This window comes from Adiantum capillus-veneris, chromosome 11 (assembly GCF_014529385.1).
Source record: "Adiantum capillus-veneris isolate H3 chromosome 11, ASM1452938v2, whole genome shotgun sequence".
Lineage (NCBI taxonomy): Eukaryota > Viridiplantae > Streptophyta > Polypodiopsida > Polypodiales > Pteridaceae > Adiantum > Adiantum capillus-veneris.
The window spans coordinates 24988241-25007653 of NC_140941.1; the positions used below are offsets into that span (position 1 = coordinate 24988241).

General features: G+C 46.9%; 1 protein-coding gene across 3 annotated transcripts in view; it reads right to left on the reverse strand.

Moving 5' to 3' along the window:
* LOC147447010 (uncharacterized) overlaps positions 1 to 19413 on the reverse strand; it is a 162910-nt gene that overhangs the window by 26081 nt on the left and 117416 nt on the right. For all 3 annotated transcript variants that reach the window (XM_086522920.1, XM_086522919.1, XM_086522921.1), the window contains 2 exons: positions 9352 to 9464; positions 8466 to 8531 (listed from right to left, as the gene is read on the reverse strand). In XM_086522920.1, the coding sequence (XP_086379046.1) occupies positions 8466 to 8531; positions 9352 to 9464 (179 nt within the window). The remainder of the gene's footprint in view (positions 1 to 8465; positions 8532 to 9351; positions 9465 to 19413) is intronic.

Sequence of the window (19413 nt, forward strand, 5' to 3'; positions counted from 1 at the left end):
GTACTGAGCACAGTGAGATACGAGTGGAGAAACTTCTACATCGAAAACCCTTCTTAGTAAGGTGGAAGCTATTGAGACATCTTTGATGTCACATGTGCTACATTTATTCCTTGAAACACCCATCATCTCCTTCTTTCACATTGCATGCTTTTGTTGACAAATTTCTCATATTTATATAGAGTGTCCCATAATTGGCACTTGCATCAGGCACTCTTTCCGTGTTTCACCCAAGCATACACCTTTCATGAACATGTACTTCACGTTCAACTGCTCAACTCCAATAAGAGCGTATACCAAAGGCATTTTTTTCCCACCGGGTTTTTTCTCTTTGGTCATCCACGTTTTAGACCCTAGTCTAAAGACACCTATCACCATCCTCTTGTACATATTCCTTCTACATCAACAATAAGGAAATGCTACTCAAATCAATTGACAAATGAATTGGAGCACCAATTTCAGATCATAGCATACTTCTCCTCAATGGCAAGACGAAGAATGACCTACAATGACAAAGCTGCAGACAACACTAACAACATGATTGCACAGGAACAAAGAAGTCCTCAATGAAGAAGAGCAGACATAAAAGTAATCAGACGATCTCAAAAGATGAATGGTTATGATGAGAGATGTCCGCTCTAATGGATCATAGTTCTTGTTGTGGTTCGACAAAGTTACAAGCAATGCAATAGATGAAGCCAAAACGACAGCAAAGACCACATCGCCATTGACAATCAGGTCATGTCGGGGACGACATGAACGCGGAAGGGGGGAATGTTGACTGCTGGGTCAACAACACAACATAACTCAAGTTTCGTACCAAAGTATTATCTTTTGCGAGTTATGAAATGCTGCGGATTATGGCTATAAACATCATTTGTAATGAGTAGTTATTCTAGTTTCTGAAGCCGGGGTGCAATGGCACTTCCAGATTGTAAATACAAAGCCATTTGACTCTTTCAATCCCATTTTTGGTTAAACCTAAGGTAGCCTTAGTATATAAGGTACCTAGGTCATTTTGTAAAAGGACTTTTATCATAATCAAAACTGAGCGCTGCCGTCTACTGTGTCTGAGAGAGAAAGAGAGTGAGTGTGAGCTTTATCCTCTCGCTACGCCCAGCTCGCTCAACACATTGGAGATCCGACTGCACCATTGTTGTGGGCTCGAGGAGAGCTACGCGACAACGCCAAGCATTCCACGCGAGACGAAGCGCACATGCCGACGCATCTACGAGCTATTTGTGGCCATAAGTGTATCAAACGATGTCTGTTTTCTGCGTGCTAGTAGTCTATAGAATCGTGGCGACATAAGCTACGCATAGGTACTCATAAATTTCAGTTTCGGGCACTTTCAAAATTCTGCCCTGTCATCCTACGCGTTTTCCGCAGATGGGTTTAGAGTGAGGGTTTTGAGTGTAGAAGCTTAGGGACAGGTGTATCCTAGTGAGGGGATGGTGTTCCTTAAGTTTTGTAGGAATCTGGCATGATTAGGTGAGTTACCTTCTGCATGTGTGTATGTGGCTAGGTGGTGTAGTTGAGAGCAGTGAGGTTCTTGATTGTGGTATAGTTGGCCTTCCAGAGTGTTGTATGTGTAGGATGGTCTCAGCCTGACAAGCTTAAGAGATTTCCTCCGTGTGCCTATCGTGTCATCTGTGTCCTCGATTGACATTATGTTGATCTAGGTAGTGTTTGCATGCACTTCATGGGTGTGTGAGTCGCTCCCGTCCAACAGTTTGCGGGGCTTAGCACTTCCTATTCGGGGAGATGAGCTACTGGACGCTGAGTTTGCTAACGACTCAGCCTTGGACTTGGATGGCCAAGAGGCCAACCTTCACAGGTGTGAGCAGGCTCTTGAGACCTTTTGTTGTGCATCTGGCGCACTGATCAAAGACAGTGACTTTCTCGGTTGGTAGTGCTCCTGTGCCCGATTGGATGCCAGGTGAGGGTTTCAGGTGGATTACCCCAGGGATTGCAATTCGGTACTTGGGTTGTCAGGTTGGTCTGGACTTGTCTCCCAAGCAACAGATTGCTCCCCTCCTCCTGTCTATCAGGAGGAAGTTGTTACACTGGAGCTCAGCACGACTTTCTTTGGCTGGCAGAGTAGTAGAGGCCAACGAGGTGTTGTTGGCGACTGTGGAACATCACTTCTTGCTGGATCTTCTCGAGTTCTTGTATCAGCCAGATAGAGAGCATGATCAGGAACTTCCTTTGGTCAGGACGTGACACTCAGATAGCCCGGGCCATAGTGGCTTGGTAGGTCATCACTCTTCCTTGTTCACAGGGAGGGCTTGGGATCATTGACCCAGCACAGCAGAGCAGATCCCTTCTTGGGAAGTTCATAGTCAGAGGACTTCTTCCACGTGAGGAGTCCTTGAAGGAGTTCTTGCTACAGCGGCTTCGTGCTAGGGTGCCTCAGGCGGGGGGCCCCTGGCGACCTTCAACTTGATGGATCTTCACAGAGATGCGCAGAGTTGGTTTGAGCAGGAGCCTGGAGGACCGCTTCGCTGTGAGTTTTCTTCGATCTTGGGAGCATTTGCGGCGAGGCTTGGAGCAACGACAGCCTACTTGCACGGAGGAGTGCCTATGATAGCCTCTTGTTTGGAACCCCATGGTTAGCACTCAGAGAGGCCACTTGGTTGGTGGTCGGCCTCATGTTTCCTGGGGTCCCATGGCAACGGGTCCAGCACGCTCTTTAGGTGACTTGTTAGAGTTTTTAGGCTTGTCAGAGGAGTTGCAGGGTTTTTAGCTATAGGGCATGAGAGGGGTGCAGAGCATGTGCCAAGACATCTCAGAGGCAGTTCCAGCTGAGTGGCTCACACCTCTCGAGCCAGTAGCACCCAGGTGGATGGGAGCCTTCAGACGACTAGAGGTTCTCATCTCAATCCGGGCCTGCTCAGAGACTGTTCCCTCCCTTTTTTTCGAGTTACAGGGTGAGGGACGCTTACAGCGAGTTGCAGTAGAGGCCCCGCAGGTGGCAGAGTGTTGTTTTCAGAGGATCTAAGTGGTGGGCATCTGTGGGAGGATTTGTGTCATCGATCCTGACCCAGCAGCTCTTGAGACTGGACACTGGAGACTGCGGGCTTGCGAGTGCTGTCCACTGGCACGAGTACAGTGGGATCCTGGAGAGTGGCTTTGGAGGGACCCTTTCTCTTCTGCAAACCACCCAGGCGTCCCTTTCTTTCAGTACTGTTCGACTGGGACGTCACATACTGACAGCACAAAGACAGGCTCACCCCGCTGCAACACCTCATTGGCTCTTTCCACGGCTCGACAATACACTTGGGGAGCAGCTGCTTGGTCCACCCTCACAAGCCCGACACTTCAGTTTGAGCTATTTTCCACCAACAGGATGATAGTGATGAAGGGGGAGTGACCTACACTCGAGCCTACCCCACAGAGCTTACTCCACAGGAGTGGTGTAGTGAGAGAGAGAAGTGCTGGGAGCTCATCAGTGGCCTGACACTCTGGTTTATCTGGCGGGCCCGTTGCTTCCGCATCTTTGAGGCTCGCCCTGTGCCACCAGCAGAGACTGTTCGCGATCTTTGGCTAGAGCTGATCCACACTCTCAGAGGACAACTCGAGAGACTCCGGGGCAGCTCCGACCGCATGCAGGAGCGCAGAGAGGCTTTCCTTCGACCCTGGCGTCCTCGGCCTTTTTACACCATGGTCCAGGGTGTACTCAGATGGCACTACCGACCACCTATGTGGCTTTTCCCTCCTTCCATTTCTTGATTTAGCCTCTTTGTACATTTGATGTTTTTTCATTGGGAGAGTGTCCCCATCATGCTTGTTTTAGCCCTCTCTCGCAGAGGTGGTTGTAGCCCTATGGGCAGTTTCATTAACTAATAGAAGGGTTTTTTTCTCGCGCGCGGGGGAAGGGGGGGAGGGGGGGGGGGGGAGAGGGCACATACACTTTGGTCATCACACTATACAAGTCCTTCAATGGAGTGCCATACATCCTCCTGGTTCTCTACCTTGCTAAAACTCTCAAGGAAATCCTTCTTGACGTCATAATAAGTCATCAGCTGTGGAGGCTGAGAAGATTTCAATTGAGCTTCATACTCATTGTACCATGTCGTACAAGAAAAAGAACAAAATCCTGAGCATGAGCATTGGGTCTTCCTTATTTGCATTCAAACAAGAGACTCAAATTTCTCAATGAATTCCTTAGCACCTTCATCTACATGACCATAAAGTTTGAAATCCTATCATCATAGCCATCAAAGCTATCAATTGAAGGTCACTTGAAGAAGATCCTCGGTGGCGGGCACCAAAACACTGTTGGAAACACAAGAGCAAGAGCACTTCTATAGCAATGTCTCCCAATAGCGCTCAAAACACACATTCAGCACTACAAACCATATCAAAAGAGCTCCAACAAAACCTCAACTCAAAAGCAAGCGATCCCTTGGGAATTTAAAAGCACACGCCCACTCAAAAGACCACCATAGGAACTAGGAAGCATCTGCCCTGGCGTGAATTACAATACATACCAACAATGCACTTGAGGAAAAGAGCTTCCTCCTTCACCAATTTATTTATCAAAACCAAAATTTCAAAGCATACATACGCCACAAGACATGCGAGCTTCCATGAATTACTCTACACTAAACTGTTCGTGGGATGCCGTATCCAATACCCTGCGGCAAACAGATTGTATCTCCCAAACCACAACTTTAAAAGGGATGCCGTGCCTCAAAAATTCTTTGCATTTTCCACAACAAAATTTTTGAAGACCACAAATTTCAAATCTATGCAACTCTATGTGCAAAATTGGCATGAACAACAAGCTCCCATAGCACGACTACACATGAGAAAGGCTAGTCGAGGGCAAAAAACTGCATCAAAAAGTATGAAGAAGGTACAACAACCCTAGACTTTCAAATTTTTAATATTTGGCAGAACTTTTTTACCTGATTTTAAGTTATATACAAGCCGTGGCTCAAAAAACTCACCTACGAACACTAGCGACTTGCACTGCACGTACATGTGGTTGCCTAAAAAATCCACATAAAGAAAGCCCACACGCTCTTTTAACATCTGGCGTCGCACCCATATGTACAAGTTTACAAAAGAATGGGGTGCCCAAAATGCGTGCAACAGCGGTGGGAGAGCCGCCCTTTGGTGCGAGTACAATGGGACCTGGGGGAGTGGTTCGGACGGAATCCTTTCACTCCAGCCGATCACCCAGGAAACCCCTTTTTCCAATACACAGCACAGCTGGGACGTCACTTATTAACACCGAGGAGGCTCACCCTGCTTCAGCTGATCATTAGCAGGAAGATGGTCTCACGCCCGAGTTTTTGACAGACCTTTGGGGGCACCTGTGGGACAACAAACACCCGAGGAGAGTCACCATGTTCCAATGGCTAGTTCCAATGACCTGTCCCACCAACAGAGACTGTACCGTGACATTTGATAGTTGATCCATACACTCATACAAAAATTTGAGAGGCTTCAAGGCAGCTCCAACCGCATGCCAACCAAGGCCCTTGATCACCATGGTTCATGGGGTGCTAGATGACAGTTACGCCCACCAGTGTGGTTGTTTCCTCCTCACATATCCTGATTTAGCCGTCATTGTACATATCTCTATCTTCTCATTGGGAGAGTCTCCCCACATTTGGATGTAGGCCAGGTCATCACATTATATCATACTTAGCTTAAACTATTAATGTTTTTTTTTTTTTTTCCCAAGAAAAAGATCCTTCTATTAGTTAATGAAAACTGCCCATAGGGCTACAACAAGCATGATGGGGAGACTCTCCCAATGAAAAAACAACATATATACAATGAGGCTAAATCAAGAGATGGGAGGAGGGAAGAGCCACACAAGTGGACGGTAGTGCCATCTGGGCACCCCCTGGACTATGGTGTAGAAAGACCCAGGGCGCCAGAGTCGAAGGAAAGCCTCGCAGCGCTCCCGCATGCGGTCGGAGCTGCCCTGTAGTCCCTCAAGCTGTCCTCTGAGAGTATGGATCAGCTCTAGCCAAAAGTCACGAACAGTCTCTGCTGGTGGCACAGGGCGGGCCTCAAAGATGAGGAAACAGCAGGCCCGCCACATGAACCAAAGTGTCAGGCCACTGATGAGCTCCCAACACTCCTCTCTCTCACTGCACCACTCCTGTGGAGTAAGCTCTGTAACAGGCTGGAGTGTAGGTCGCCCCCCTTGCATCACTATCATCCTGTTGGTGGAAGATAGCTCAAATTGAAGTGTCGGGCCCGTGAGGGTGGACCAAGCTGCTACCCCCCAAGTGTACTATCGAGCTGTGGAGAGAGCAGGCATCAGCCGAAGAACTCGTAGCCACACCTGCTCGATCGAGGGACAGTCCCAAAGACAGTGACGCTGACTCTCCACCAAATGGTCACAAGCTGCACATGTGGCCGAGAGACCACTATGCACTAGCCACTCTATGTGCGACCAGCCACTGAAACAAGGTGACTCGCCTAGGCTGTCTGGAGTCCCACAACCTCTCCCAAAAGTCTGCCAAGAACTCGACTGTAAGAACCTCTTCCTGCCAATGACGTGCTACAACAGGGAGGGCCTCTCTCTATGCTGCTAGTATATAACATCCCAGTCGAACAGTGTACTGAAAGAACGGGACACCTGGGTGGTCTGCAGAAGAGAAGGGGTCCCTCCATAGCCACTCACCAGGATCCCACTGTACTCGTGCCAACGGACAACACTCCCAAGCCCATAGCCTCCAGTGTCCTGTCTGAAGAACTGCTGGGTCAGGGTCTATGACGTAGGTCCTCCCACGGATGCCCACTACTCGGATCCTCTGGAAACAGCACTCTGCTACCTGCGAGGCCTCTACTGCAAGTCGCTGTAGTCGTCCCCCACCCTGAAGCTCGAAGAAGAGAGCTGAGACAGACTCTGAGCAGGCCCTGACTGAAATGAGAACCTCCAGTCGTGTGAAGGCTCCCATCCATCGGGGTGCTACTGGCTCGAGAGACGTGAGCCACTCAGTTGGAACTGACTCTGAGATGTCCTGACACATGCTCTGCACCCCTCTCATGCCCTGTAGCTGAAACCCTGCACCTCCTCTGACAAACCTGTGAACTCTAGCCAGTCACCTAAAGAGCGCGCTGGACCTGCTGCCATGGGACCCCAAGAAACATGAGGCCGACTACCAACCAAGTGGCCTCTCTGAGTGCTAACCATGGGGTTCCAGACGAGGGGCTGCTGTAGGCGCTCCTCCGTGCACGTCGGCTGTCTCTGCTCCAGGCCACACCGTAAGAGCTTCCAAGATCGAAGCAAACTCACAGCGAAGCGGTCCTTCAGTCTCCTGCTCAAACCCACTCAGCGCAACTCTGTAAAGATCCATCTGGTCGTAGGTTGCTAAGGGCCTCCTGACTGAGGCACCCTGGCACGAAGCCTCTGCAGCAAGAACTCCTTCCAGGGCTCCTCTCCTGAAAGAAGTGCTCTGACTACGAACTTCCCAAGAAGGGCTCTGCTGTGCTGGATCAATGATCCCAAGCCCTCCCTGAGAACAAGGAAGTGTGATGACCGACCAAGCCACCTTGGCTCGGGCAATCTGAGTGTCACGACCTGACCAAAGGAAGTTCCTGATCAGCCTCTCTACCTGGTTGATACAAGAACTCGAGAAGATCCAGCAAGAAGTGATGTACCACATAGTCGCCAACAACACCTGGTTGGCAACTACTACTCTACCAGCCAACGAAAGTCGTGCTGAGCTCCGATGTAACAGCTTTCTCCTGATGGACAGGAGAAGAGGAGCAATCTGCTGCTCGGGGGACAAGTCCAAACCAACCTGACAACCCAAGTACCAAATTGCAGTCCCTGGGGGAATCCACCTGAAACCCTCTCCTGGCATCCAATCTGGCACAGGAGCACTGCCAACCGAGAAAGCCACTGTCTTTCTCCAGTTGAATAGTGCGCCCGCTGCACAACAGAAGGTCTCCAAAGCCTGCTCACATCTGTGCAGATTGGCCTCCTCGCCCTCTAAGTACAAGGCTGAGTCATCGGCAAACTCAGCGTCCAGTAGCTCATCTCCCAGAATAGGGAGTGCTAAGCGCCGTAGACCAACCTGCTATGACACCAAAAATCTGCTCATCGCCTCCGCATAGAACAGAAAGAGAAAGGGGGCAAGAAGACAACCCTATCTGACCGAGCGTGTGAGCATGAAGCGCTCATCTCTACCTCCTGCCAAAAGCTTAAACTATTAATGTTATCAGTGTCCAAGAGTAGGTCCTGTAGATAGAAATTCCTGATTCATTGGTTAAATTCATTCCTATGTGATATTTGCCTCTCCGAAAAGATCCAAGCAAACAAAAACAACCACCAACTAATTTCACCTATAAAAGAGGAAAGAAACACATTGCCATCCAAGAACACAGAAAAAAAAAGGCATGAAGCCACCAAAAGTCATATGAGCAAGAAAAATTCTTGTTTACAGAAAAACAGAGACCTCATAACTTCCTTTGAAGTTGCCAAAAGGACTTACCACACCCTTCAGTCGCACAGCAACTGGACGATGATTCAAAACTTCGAGTAACTTCGAGTTCAGACCCTACAAAAGTTCTTTTGCAATAAGGAATGTGAAACCAAGCAACTCTCAAATATCCAATCTTATTTCAAGCAAACAGCTTCCACCATCATGTTCATTTTCAACCAAAAGATTGTAAATGAATTTAAACGTTATATTCCTGAGGAACAATTGAAGTGAGCTTAAGCAAAAGATTTTTCCAAGAAAACAAAAGAAGGTCAACTCAAAGAAATAAATGTTCTTGTCACTCGTCCTTGCTATAAAGAAAATAGAAGCTTCCAAACCTCGAAAATGAATGGATGGCACATACAGCTGAAGTAACTACAAATTAAAGGGATTTCAATGCCAGCCTTTTCAGACAAAAACACAGCAGGTTAAAGACATCTTGATCCGAATATCAAGAAACTTCTTTCTTGTTGAAACCAAAAGCCGACCGTGTACTGTTGCTATGCTGGGTTAGGATTGCAAAAACATGATGCAAATTGAAAGGCTTCTACTAGATTACAAATTACAGTCCTAGCTTACTCGCTTAATTACATGACAGGGAAACATGGATGCAGATGTATTGACAGTGTACTGTTGCTATGCTGGGTTAGGATTGCAAACACATGATGCAAATTGAAAGGCCTCTACTAGATTACAAATTACAGTTCTAGCTTAATTACATGACAGGGAAACATGGATGCAGAAGCACTGATTCCTACATTCTATTCCTCTTCTAGAATTTGCAGTTTACAAGCATAATCAAAAGCGCTGCTAAGTTTTCATTGCCACATTATGTATATTGCTTCTTGACTTTTTTCCTGGTGACTTAATGGAGAAGAAAGGTACTAACAAAACACACCTTGAGAACCTCAGCTGCAATTGCAAGACGCTCCTTACTCCAAAGTTTCAGCATCAGCACTGTTAAATGAAGTGTGGCAGGTTTAATGAATATAGACTCTTCAATGCCATGACCTGCTATTAGAAAATGGAGTAACTTGTCAGAACAATCAATGCTTCTTAGCATGAGCAGGATTAGAAAATTTCCTGAAAAAAAAAAAACAAGTAGTGATCCTTTATCGTTTCCTTTCACAAAAAAGACATGATGTAATAAAGGGCATATATATTTATGGCATAGACTAGCTGATTAGGCTTATGTCTTTCAGCAGCAAGGTGGGTTAAGTTAAGTCCCTGCTATACAACATAATAAGTGGCTTAGTTTAATTCATTAACCATGCAAGTAAGCATTTCCTTAATTAAACATCCTTTGCAAATAACACTTAAATGATGCTAGCTAGGTTTGCAAGGGGGGTCTCCTATTTAGTTTTGTATAGTTAAAAGGAGCGTCCGTTTAATGAAGGGGCACAAATAAATGGAAAATGTAGGGTGAAGGGGGAGGAAGGGGGGCAGACCCCCAACCACAAGAATAAAAAGCAAGTCTAGTAAAGATCACCTATCTAACGATTTCCTGCCAATATTCTTATTAATAGATAGAAAAGTATTACTACACAAATCTTTACAATGATGGTTGTTGGTTTAACGTGGGTTCTTTTGGACCAGACTTTAGTTCTTGTAATTCTTGAAACCAACTCAAAATAGCAGGAAGAGAACTAACAATCAGATACATTACACAAATAATTGTAAATCTTAAGGCAAACGTTTTCTCCAAGTAGAATATGCCATAACACTGAAGGATTATCTTTTTTTGAAAAAGGATAGCCCCTCTCCTTCTAGTTATTACTCCAACTTTATTGACGACCTGGCAGGTTGGGTTTTGGTTAGCTACGCTTTCTTTGTCATTTTCTTTTTCTACTGTAGGATTTTGTCTTTCTTCATTTTGTTTTTGTTGAGGCACAAGCCTGCTTTTCTTCTACAAAGGTAGGAGTCGTTCTTTTTTCCCATATAGTGGAAGTATTTCTTACCTTCTTAATCGACTGAAAAAGGGGGGTCCAACTTTTCTTTACAATTATTTTTGGTCTTTTTCTGATTCCGGGAATCCTTTGTGTACATAGGTTTGAAAGGTATTTTCACGAGTGTTTTTATTTTATTTTATTTTTCCAATAAAAAGATCCTTCTATTAGTTAATGAAACTGCCCATACAGCTACAACCACCTCTCCAAGAGAGGGCTACAACAACCATGATGGGGAGACTCTCCCAATAACAAAACAGCATATGCACAATGAGGCTAAATCAAGAAATGGGAGGGGTGGAGGATAGTGCCATCTGAATACACCCTGGACCATGGTGAAAAAAGGCCCAGGACGCCAAAGTCGGAGGAAGACCTCTCTGCGCTCCCTCATACGCTCGGTGCTGCCCTGAAGTCTCTCGAGTTGTCCTCTGAGAGCGTGGATCAGTTCTAACCAAAGATCACGAACAGTCTCTGCTGGTGGCACAGGGCGAGCCTCAAAGATGCGGAAGCAACGGGCCTGCCAGATGAACTAGAGTGTCAGGCCACTGATGAGCTCCCAGCACTCCTCTCTCTCACTGCACCACTCCTGTGGAGTAAGCTCTGTGGCAGGCTGGAGTGTAGGTCGCCCCCCCTGCATCACTATCATCTTGGTGGTGGAAGATAGCTCAAACTGTAGTGCCGGGCCCGTGAGAGTGGACCAAGCAGCAGCCCCCCAAGTGTACTGCCGAGCCGTGGAGAGAGCAGGCATCAACCGAAGAACACGAAGCCACACCTGCTGTGCCAAGGGACAGTCCCAAAGACAGTGGCGCTGACTCTCCACAAGATGGTCACAAGCTGCGCATGCAGCCGAGAGACCACTATGCACAAGCCAGCTCCCAACTGCTGTAGCTCTGTGTGCGACCAACCACTGAAACAAAGTGACTCGCCTCGACTGTCTAGAGTCCCACAACCTCTCCAAAAAAGCTGCCAAGAACTCAGCTGTGAGACCCTCCTCCTGCCAATGAGGTGGTGCAACAAGGCGAGCCTCTCTCTGTGCTGCCAGAATGTGACATCCCAGTCGAACAATGTACTGGAAGAAAGGGACACCTGGGTGGTGACTGGTCTATAGAAGAGAAAGGGTCCCTCCATAGCCACTCTCCAGGATCCCAATGTACTCGTGCTAGTGGACAGCACTCCCAAGCCCACAGTCTCCAATGTCCAGTCTCAAGAGCAGCTGGGTAAGGATCGATGACACAAGTCCTCCCACAGATGCCCACCACTCCGATCCTCTGAAAACAGCACTCAGCCACTTGCAAGGCCGCTACTGTAGCTCGTTGTAAGCATCCCTCACCCTATAACTCGAAAAACAAGGAGTGAACCGTCTCTGAACAAGCCCGAACTAAGATGAGAACCTCCAGTCGCGTGAAGGCTCCCATCCATCTGGCGTTGCTGACTCGATCGATGTGAGCCACTCAACTGGTACTGCCTCTGAGATGTCCTCGCACATGCTCTCCACCCCTCTCATGCCCTGCAAAACTGAAAGCCCTGCAGCTTGTTGCTAAATTGGCGTTATCTTATAGAAAAATAATTCTAAATGAATTATTGGATTTATAAGTGAGAGGGTTTTCTTGCTGGAGACATCTGAGTACAGAGTATTCCTAGTGCGTCATTTAAAGTAATGACGGGAACACTGAGAACAGGAATATCTGTAAGGCCACCAGGAACGGGTACTTCTGATGCGTCACATCGGATGGGTGACAGGGAGCATCGAAAAGAAGTATCCGACCATCCGGGAACGGACATCTCTGATGCGTCATAGGATGGGTGACAGAGAGCATCGTGAAGGAGATTGTACCGTAAGTTCGGTAGGAAAGGACTAGGTGATGGGTATTCCTGATGCATCACAAGGTGGGTGACGGGTGCATCGGAAAGGGAATATCCATAGTCGGGAGGAAATTTCGAACTGTGTTAGAATTGTGCACAAGGAAAAAGCAAGCACTTGAATTCTCTGGCTTCAGTAATAAGTGATAAATCCTATTTATCTGAATGTATTTTATATTGTTATGCGCTCATGTTTGTGACAATGGTATCAGAGCATGGTCTCCTCTCTTTCTCTGTAAAGGAGGACTCCTCTGGGAAGATACGGGAAGAAGCCATGACAAGCCAAGAGAGAAGTAAGCATGCGGAAACCTAAGTCCTGCACGAAAAGCTCGTAGAGTTGGAAAAAAAATTTCTCTCTACAAGAAGTTGACACAAGACTTGGGATTCTCTGAGAAGGCGACAAGAGCATGATGCTCAAGAACCTAGAGAATCCAAGGAGCGGAATGCTCAAGATGCTTCAGAATCCAGAAAATATCCATGAACGTCAATCCAGAACTATAGCCATGAAATCCCGTCATTTCGGGAAGGATATGAAGAAGGTCTCTAGACCTAGGAACACTCCAGTGACCAGTCAAGTTTGATACTTTTGACGGAAGGGAAGATGTCCTGAAAGCTACTGCTTTCATTCGACAGTTTGAAGTTGCCTTTGCAAACGGCAATTTCTGAGAAGCGTCGAGGGTGAGGCATGTGACCAAACACCTCAAGGGGATTGCAAGTACTTGGTGGTATACGAAAGCTCTGCAAGGAACTTACAACAAAACTTGGATTCAATTCAAGGCTGAATTTTCGCACAAAATGTTTTTCCTCTACACTTTGAGGAAGGCATCCAAGAAGATTGGGATGGGTTTGCCCAATAGGAACACGAGTGAGTCAAAGCAAGTAGTGGTTCACTCTTGCCAAGGTAGCTCCTCTCTCGATCCTCTCTGAGGAAGGAAAGATGAAGAAATTCAACAAAGGACTTTTGCCCGAATTTTGTAGACCGTCTGCAAAATACTTTGCAGCAGATGGTAGAGTCAGCAATAAAAGCTGAAAGTGTACACCTTAGTGTACATAGAATCCAATCCCCGTAGTGGGACGGGAATCATTGAACACAGAAATTTTGGAGTAAGGGAATTCAATCTAGCTCCTAAGTTCTTGAATAGAAGACCCTCGAACTTTAAGTGAGAGGGTAGGTTTTCAATCAAAGTTACATCTTTGAGGAAATCATAAAGTGCATTGTGCTTGTTTGCTCTTTTGCACAAGATATGGTTATGTCTAACCGGGACTACCACTCTCGAGTGTTTATGAGAGCAGGATCAAACTGAAACATTGTTTTCTGAGATGAATTGGTTTGCTTAACTAGCCGGAAGGTCAACTATTGATCTGGTATCCGGTAATTCTCGAACAGATTACCTGCTACTGCGGGTAGGAAATTATGAAGGAACCATTCTGAGCTTTCGAGCAAAGAAAAGCTTTCATGAAGCTCGAGTACTCTTTAAGCCCACACCCCCTACACGGTAAGGGAAGATATGGTAGTGCTTTTTGCAAAAGTGAATGAACACTCTCTTTAGGAGGGAAGGAACAAGCGACGACTACGGCCTGTGCTTGAGGAATCCAAGGATTAAAATCCTAGATTATTTGATGAGCGGGTTTTGCTCTAAGATCGAGCCAAGTGATCATCAAGTTGAGCGTCTTCGCTCTAAGGATCTTACGAAGAGAAGGTAATTTCCCAAGTTCACCGAAACTTTAACACGGCTTAAGAATTATGTACACTTTTGAGTACATGGACAACACACGAAGATGCAGAACTATGCCAAGGAGCTGGACGAGAGTTTGTTATACTCTCTTGAGCGCCTTTTTGCGCGCAAGAATATTCCGCCACGAGAATCTCTATTTGAGATGTGTTTGGTAGAAGGAATTTGAGTTTCTCTACGGAGAAGAGGTTTTCCGATGGTCGTTGATCATTGAGTACGCTATGTGCCTTTACCATTACAGTAGAAACTTTTGGTTGCGATATATGTTTCTCCATGAGCAAGTCAAGTAGCATTTACACGCTGCTGGAATAAATTCGAACTATTATGTTCGTAAGAATATAGTTCGCCAACCGTTTCAAAATGGTAAGAATTACATATGGGAGAACATCCCTCAGATTCAAAGAGGGTTCGCTCTATTGTGAACCGGGTTTGAACGTACGTTCAGAAAATGCTATGGCTAGAATCCTATCTGCCTGAGATTTTGCAAATCGTCATTGATGCTCGCAAGGTGAATCATTTTTTATGATTTTGTAAGGAAGAGACGCTAATGGGCGTCGGGAAATCACTGCTGGTGGTAATAACTCGCAGGAGGAAACGATTGGAAGGAAGTGCTGTCGTGCACAAGGAATCTTGGGACTGGAACCGTCCGCCTACGTTGAGCGACGGCCTGGAACAAGAACCTTCTTTAAGGTGATCGCAAATTGTGGAAGAAAGACATCGAACTTAATGCTCTATGACTTGGGCATTCCCTATGTGGGAGGACACAAGAGGTTTAATACCCTCTGGACTAAAAGCGTAGGATTATGCGCAAGGACAAATACCTAGATTGATTTCTAGGAAAATTATTCTTCTCGAATTTGAGAAGACAGAATCAAGTTAACAGAGTCTTAGATAAGAAAACTTTGGATCAGAACAATTGGCCTACCCAAAGCAAAGGCCCGGAATAAGACTTACTTTGGTAAGATGACACACTTGTTCTGCCATAGGAAGATTCACATGAGCTTAATGCTCTCGACATGCCCTATGCGGGAGGACACAAGAGGTTTAATATCCTCAGGACTAATAGCGCAAGGTTATGCGCAAGGACATAGACCTAGATTGATTTCTAGGAGGTTTATTCTTCTCGGAATTGAGAAGGTGGAATTGAGTTAACAGATCCTCGGATGAGGAAACTTCCAATCTGTTAGAAAGACGCGAATGAAGAGTTCTTACATGGCTCGTAACTATAATGAAAGGTGAAGGATATCCTCGAGGTCCTAGAGGAAAGACATGAGCCGGTAAGGTAAGTATTGAATTATTGAATTTTTGTTTATTTAAATTTCTAACTTCTCTTTTGAGAAAGGACTAGCTCAACTCACCATTGAGCAAGATTTGGAATCTTTCCGATTTCTCCCCGGCAATTCAATTGGACCTCTACAGTTGAGGACAACTGTTTATAAGTGAGAGGGATGTTGCTAAATTGGCGTTATCTTATAGAAAAATATTTCTAAATGAATTATTGGATTTATAAGTGAGAGGGTTTTCTCGCTTGGAACACCAAGGAAAAATAATTCTAAATGAATTATTGGAATTTTAAGTGAGAGGGCTTTTCTCACTGGAGACATCTGAGTCCAGAGTATTCCTAGTGCGTCATTTAAAGTAATGACGAGAACACTGAGAACGGAAATATCTGTAAGGCCACCAGGAACGGGTACTTCTCATGCGTCACATCGGATGGGTGACAGGGAGCATCGGAAAGAAGTATCCGACCATCCGGGAACGGATATCTCTGATGAGTCATAGGATGGGTGACAAAGAGCATCGTGAAGGAGATTGTACCGTAAGTTCGGTAGGAAAGGACTAGGTGATGGGTATTCCTGATGCGTCACAAGGTGCGTGACGGGTGCATCGGAAAGGGAATATTCATAGTCGGGAGGAAATTCCGAACTGTGTTAGAATTGTGCACAAGGAAAAAGCAAGCACTTGAATGAAGATGGGTTCAGAGGAAACTTTGAGGAAAACAAATGCTTTTTGAGAAAGCGGGATTGCCTTTCAGGAAAGCAGATGCTTTCTCGCAAGGAAGTCTATGTCTGCATTGCAATTGTGCATGTGATTGCATCCAGGGACGCCTGGGAAGTGCTGGGAAGGCATCGTTTTTAACTTATAAGGTTTTATTGAGTTTTTGGACAGATTTAGACCATTTTTAAAGGTGACCAATCGCCCACTTAATAAGTGGGCAGCCATCTGATAAATAAGGCAACAGATCAGCCAGCGTTTTCTCTCTCTCTTTTTCAGGCAGAGCAGCGAAAAAAAAAAATGAAAATTTTGAAAAAAAATAATAATAATAAACGGCCACGATCTCTACGTGAGCAGCTATTCGTGCCCGTGGCTAGGAGCTATAAAAGCATCACATGCCCTTACTCAAGAGGAGGACCAATCTTTGCAAGGAGGAGATGCTGCTACAGATTTCAGCCGTAAAGAAGACGTTGCCGGTGATGCCCATGGCTGCCCCAAGTGTACCAGATGTAGCCAAGACCCAGTGCGCGAGTTCCTTCGCGAAGAAGTGCCTACGAAGCGTGTTTCCATCGCGACAAGTTGTTGTTTTTCTCTGTGTTCAGCCCATAAACGTCGTAGACGGGGCTGATTTACGAGAAGGAACCCGAGAACACACCTCTTTTGTGTGTAGGATTGGAAGAGAGGATTTTCTATGGAGAGATCTCTTCCGGGGAATTGCTTTCCGAGAACGGAGTTGCGTTTCGAGCGTCGAGACTTTGAAGGTAACGATTTTCATGTTATGAACTCTGAGTATTTGTTTGCAGGTGTACTTCCTCTTAGTGAGGGGGTAGGAGCAGAGGAAGGTATGAGAGCCTCTGCAGGAGAAAAGCGCTCTAAGGAACTAGAGCCAAATCAGCCCAGGGGTTTCGTACCCGAGTTTGGGAAGTAGATCCATGGATCGGAGAGAGGTAGTCTCTCAAGTTGTGATCCGGAAGTTGGGATTCCCAAGTAAGGACTTCGTGTCCGGGAAAGCAGAGTTGTTCTGCGAAAGAGGACTCTGGAAAGAGAGTTGGAAAAGAGTTGCAGGGATGCCATGCCCGGAGTCTGGAAGGTGAGATCCAGAGGCGAGAACCTTGATTCTCGAGGAATTGGAATAAGGAACGGAAGTTCCTTGGAATAGGGTTTTGCCCTAGGAATCGAAAGCTGAGGCTTCCGGGAACCATCAAGTCTTATTCTAGAACGAACGTGGTAATACGTTCGGTTCAAGTGCTTGTATAGACTTCTCCTCAGTAATAAAGATACTATTACGGGGGGGGGGGGACCAGCCCATCTTCTGGTCCCCAGTACTGTGTCGATCTTCTCACTCTCTCTCTCTCTCTCTCTCTCTCTCTCTCTCTCTCTCTCTCTCTCTCTCTATTTATTTCTCTCCATATCCTCTGGCTTCAGTAATAAGTGATAAATCCTATTTATCCGAATGTATTTTATATTGTTATGCGCTCCGGTTTGTGACAGCTCCTCTGACAAGCATGAAAACTGAGCCAGTCACCTAAAGAGCGTGCTGGACACGCTGCCGTGGGACCCAGGAAACACAAGGCCGACTACCAACCAGGTGGCCTCTCTGAGTGCTAACCATGGGGTTCCAAACAAGGGGCTGTCAAAGGCGCTCCCCCGTGCAAGTAGGCTGCCGCTGCTCTAGGTCTCGCCGCAAGTGCTCCAAAGATCGAACCAAACCCACAGCGAAGCGGTCCTCTAGTCTCCTGCTTAAGCCAACTCTGCGCATCTATGTGAAGATCCATCTGGTCGATAGTTGCCAGGGGCCTCCTGCCTCAGGCACCCTAGCACGAAGCCGCTGCAGCAAGAACTCCTTACAGGGCTCCTCACCTGGAAGAAGTCATCGGACGATGAACTTCCCAAGAAGGCTCTCCTCTACTATGCTGGGTCTATGATCCCAAGCCCTCCCTGTGAACAAGGAAGAGTGATGACCTGCCAAGCCACTCTGGCCCGGGTTGTCTGAGTGTCACGCCCTAACCAAAGGAAGTTCCTGATCAGCCTCTCTACCTGGCTATTACAAGAACTCGAGAAGATCTAGCAAAGTGTACCACATAGTAGCCAACAACACCTAGTTGGCCACTACGACTCTGCCAGCCAAAGAAAGTCGTGTCGAGCTCCAATGTAGCAACTTCCTCCTGATAGAAAGGAGGAAACCCTCCCCTAGCATCCAATCGGGTACAGGAGCACTACCAACCGAGAAAGCCACTGTCTTTCTCCAGTTGATCCGTGCGCCAGATGCACAACAAAAGGTCTCAAGAGCCTGCGTACAATTGTGAAGGTTGGCCTCCTGGCCATCCAAGTACAAGACTGAGTCGTCAGCAAACTCAACATCCAATAGCTCTTCTCCCCGAATAGGTAGTGCTAAGCCCAGTAGACCAACCTGCTGCGACACCAAAAACCTGCTCATCGCCTCAGCATAGAACAGAAAGAGGAATGGGCAAGAGGGCAGCCCTGTCTGACCAAACGTGAGTATGAACCGATCACTTCTACCTCCTGACAAAAGTACCTGACTATGTGCCCGTCTGTACAAAGCTGACATCCCTCTAATCCAAGCATCTGAGAAGACATCCTGCGTAGAGTGCCCTTCAGAAAGTCCCAATCAACTCTGTCATCGTAAGCCTTCTCAATCACCAGATCCTCACCATGGAGCCGCACTAGGGCAGAAGCCTCCCAAAAAGTAAAGATATTGTCAAGGATACTACGTTCCTTGACAAAACGTGTCTGAGTCCCATGTATAAGGCTCTCTAGAAGTGGCTGTATCCTCAAACTCAGAGCCTTGGCAAGAATTTTGTAGGCTTAGTTGAGGATGGTGATGGGGCGCCACTGTCAAATCTCATCCAAGGAGCCACCCTCCTTGGGAATGAGGTAGATCAGACCCTCACTCATGCTGTCAAGCATCTCCCCTGTGTGCAAGATGTACTGAAAAGCACTACAGAGATCGAGGCCAAGCAAGTCCCAGTACTCCAAGAAAAAACTGGGAGCCAAGCCATCCTCACCTGGACAGCTACCACGGAGGAGTGCACTAAGAGCCGTGTGCAACTCCTCAAGCTGAAGTGGCAGCTCAAGCCTCTGACGCATCTGCTCAATCACAAGGCAAGGCATTTGTGCCCACACCGGCTCCATGCATGCATCCTGGCGCTCTGACTGAGGCTCTGCAGATAGTAACTCACGGTAAAAGTCAGCAACCACTGCACGCATGTCCTCTGGCTCAGAAACAATTGACACGTCGGGCCTCCTCAACTGATTGACCTTGGCATGCGTATGCCGAGGTCCCACTGCCTCGAAGAAAGCACCGGTCACTCTGTCACCCACCTGTGTCAACTGAGATGCCTGTCGATGGAAAGCAAACTCATGGCGCCGCTCCTCTATGCTAACAAGCTCCTGGAGAGCATGTTG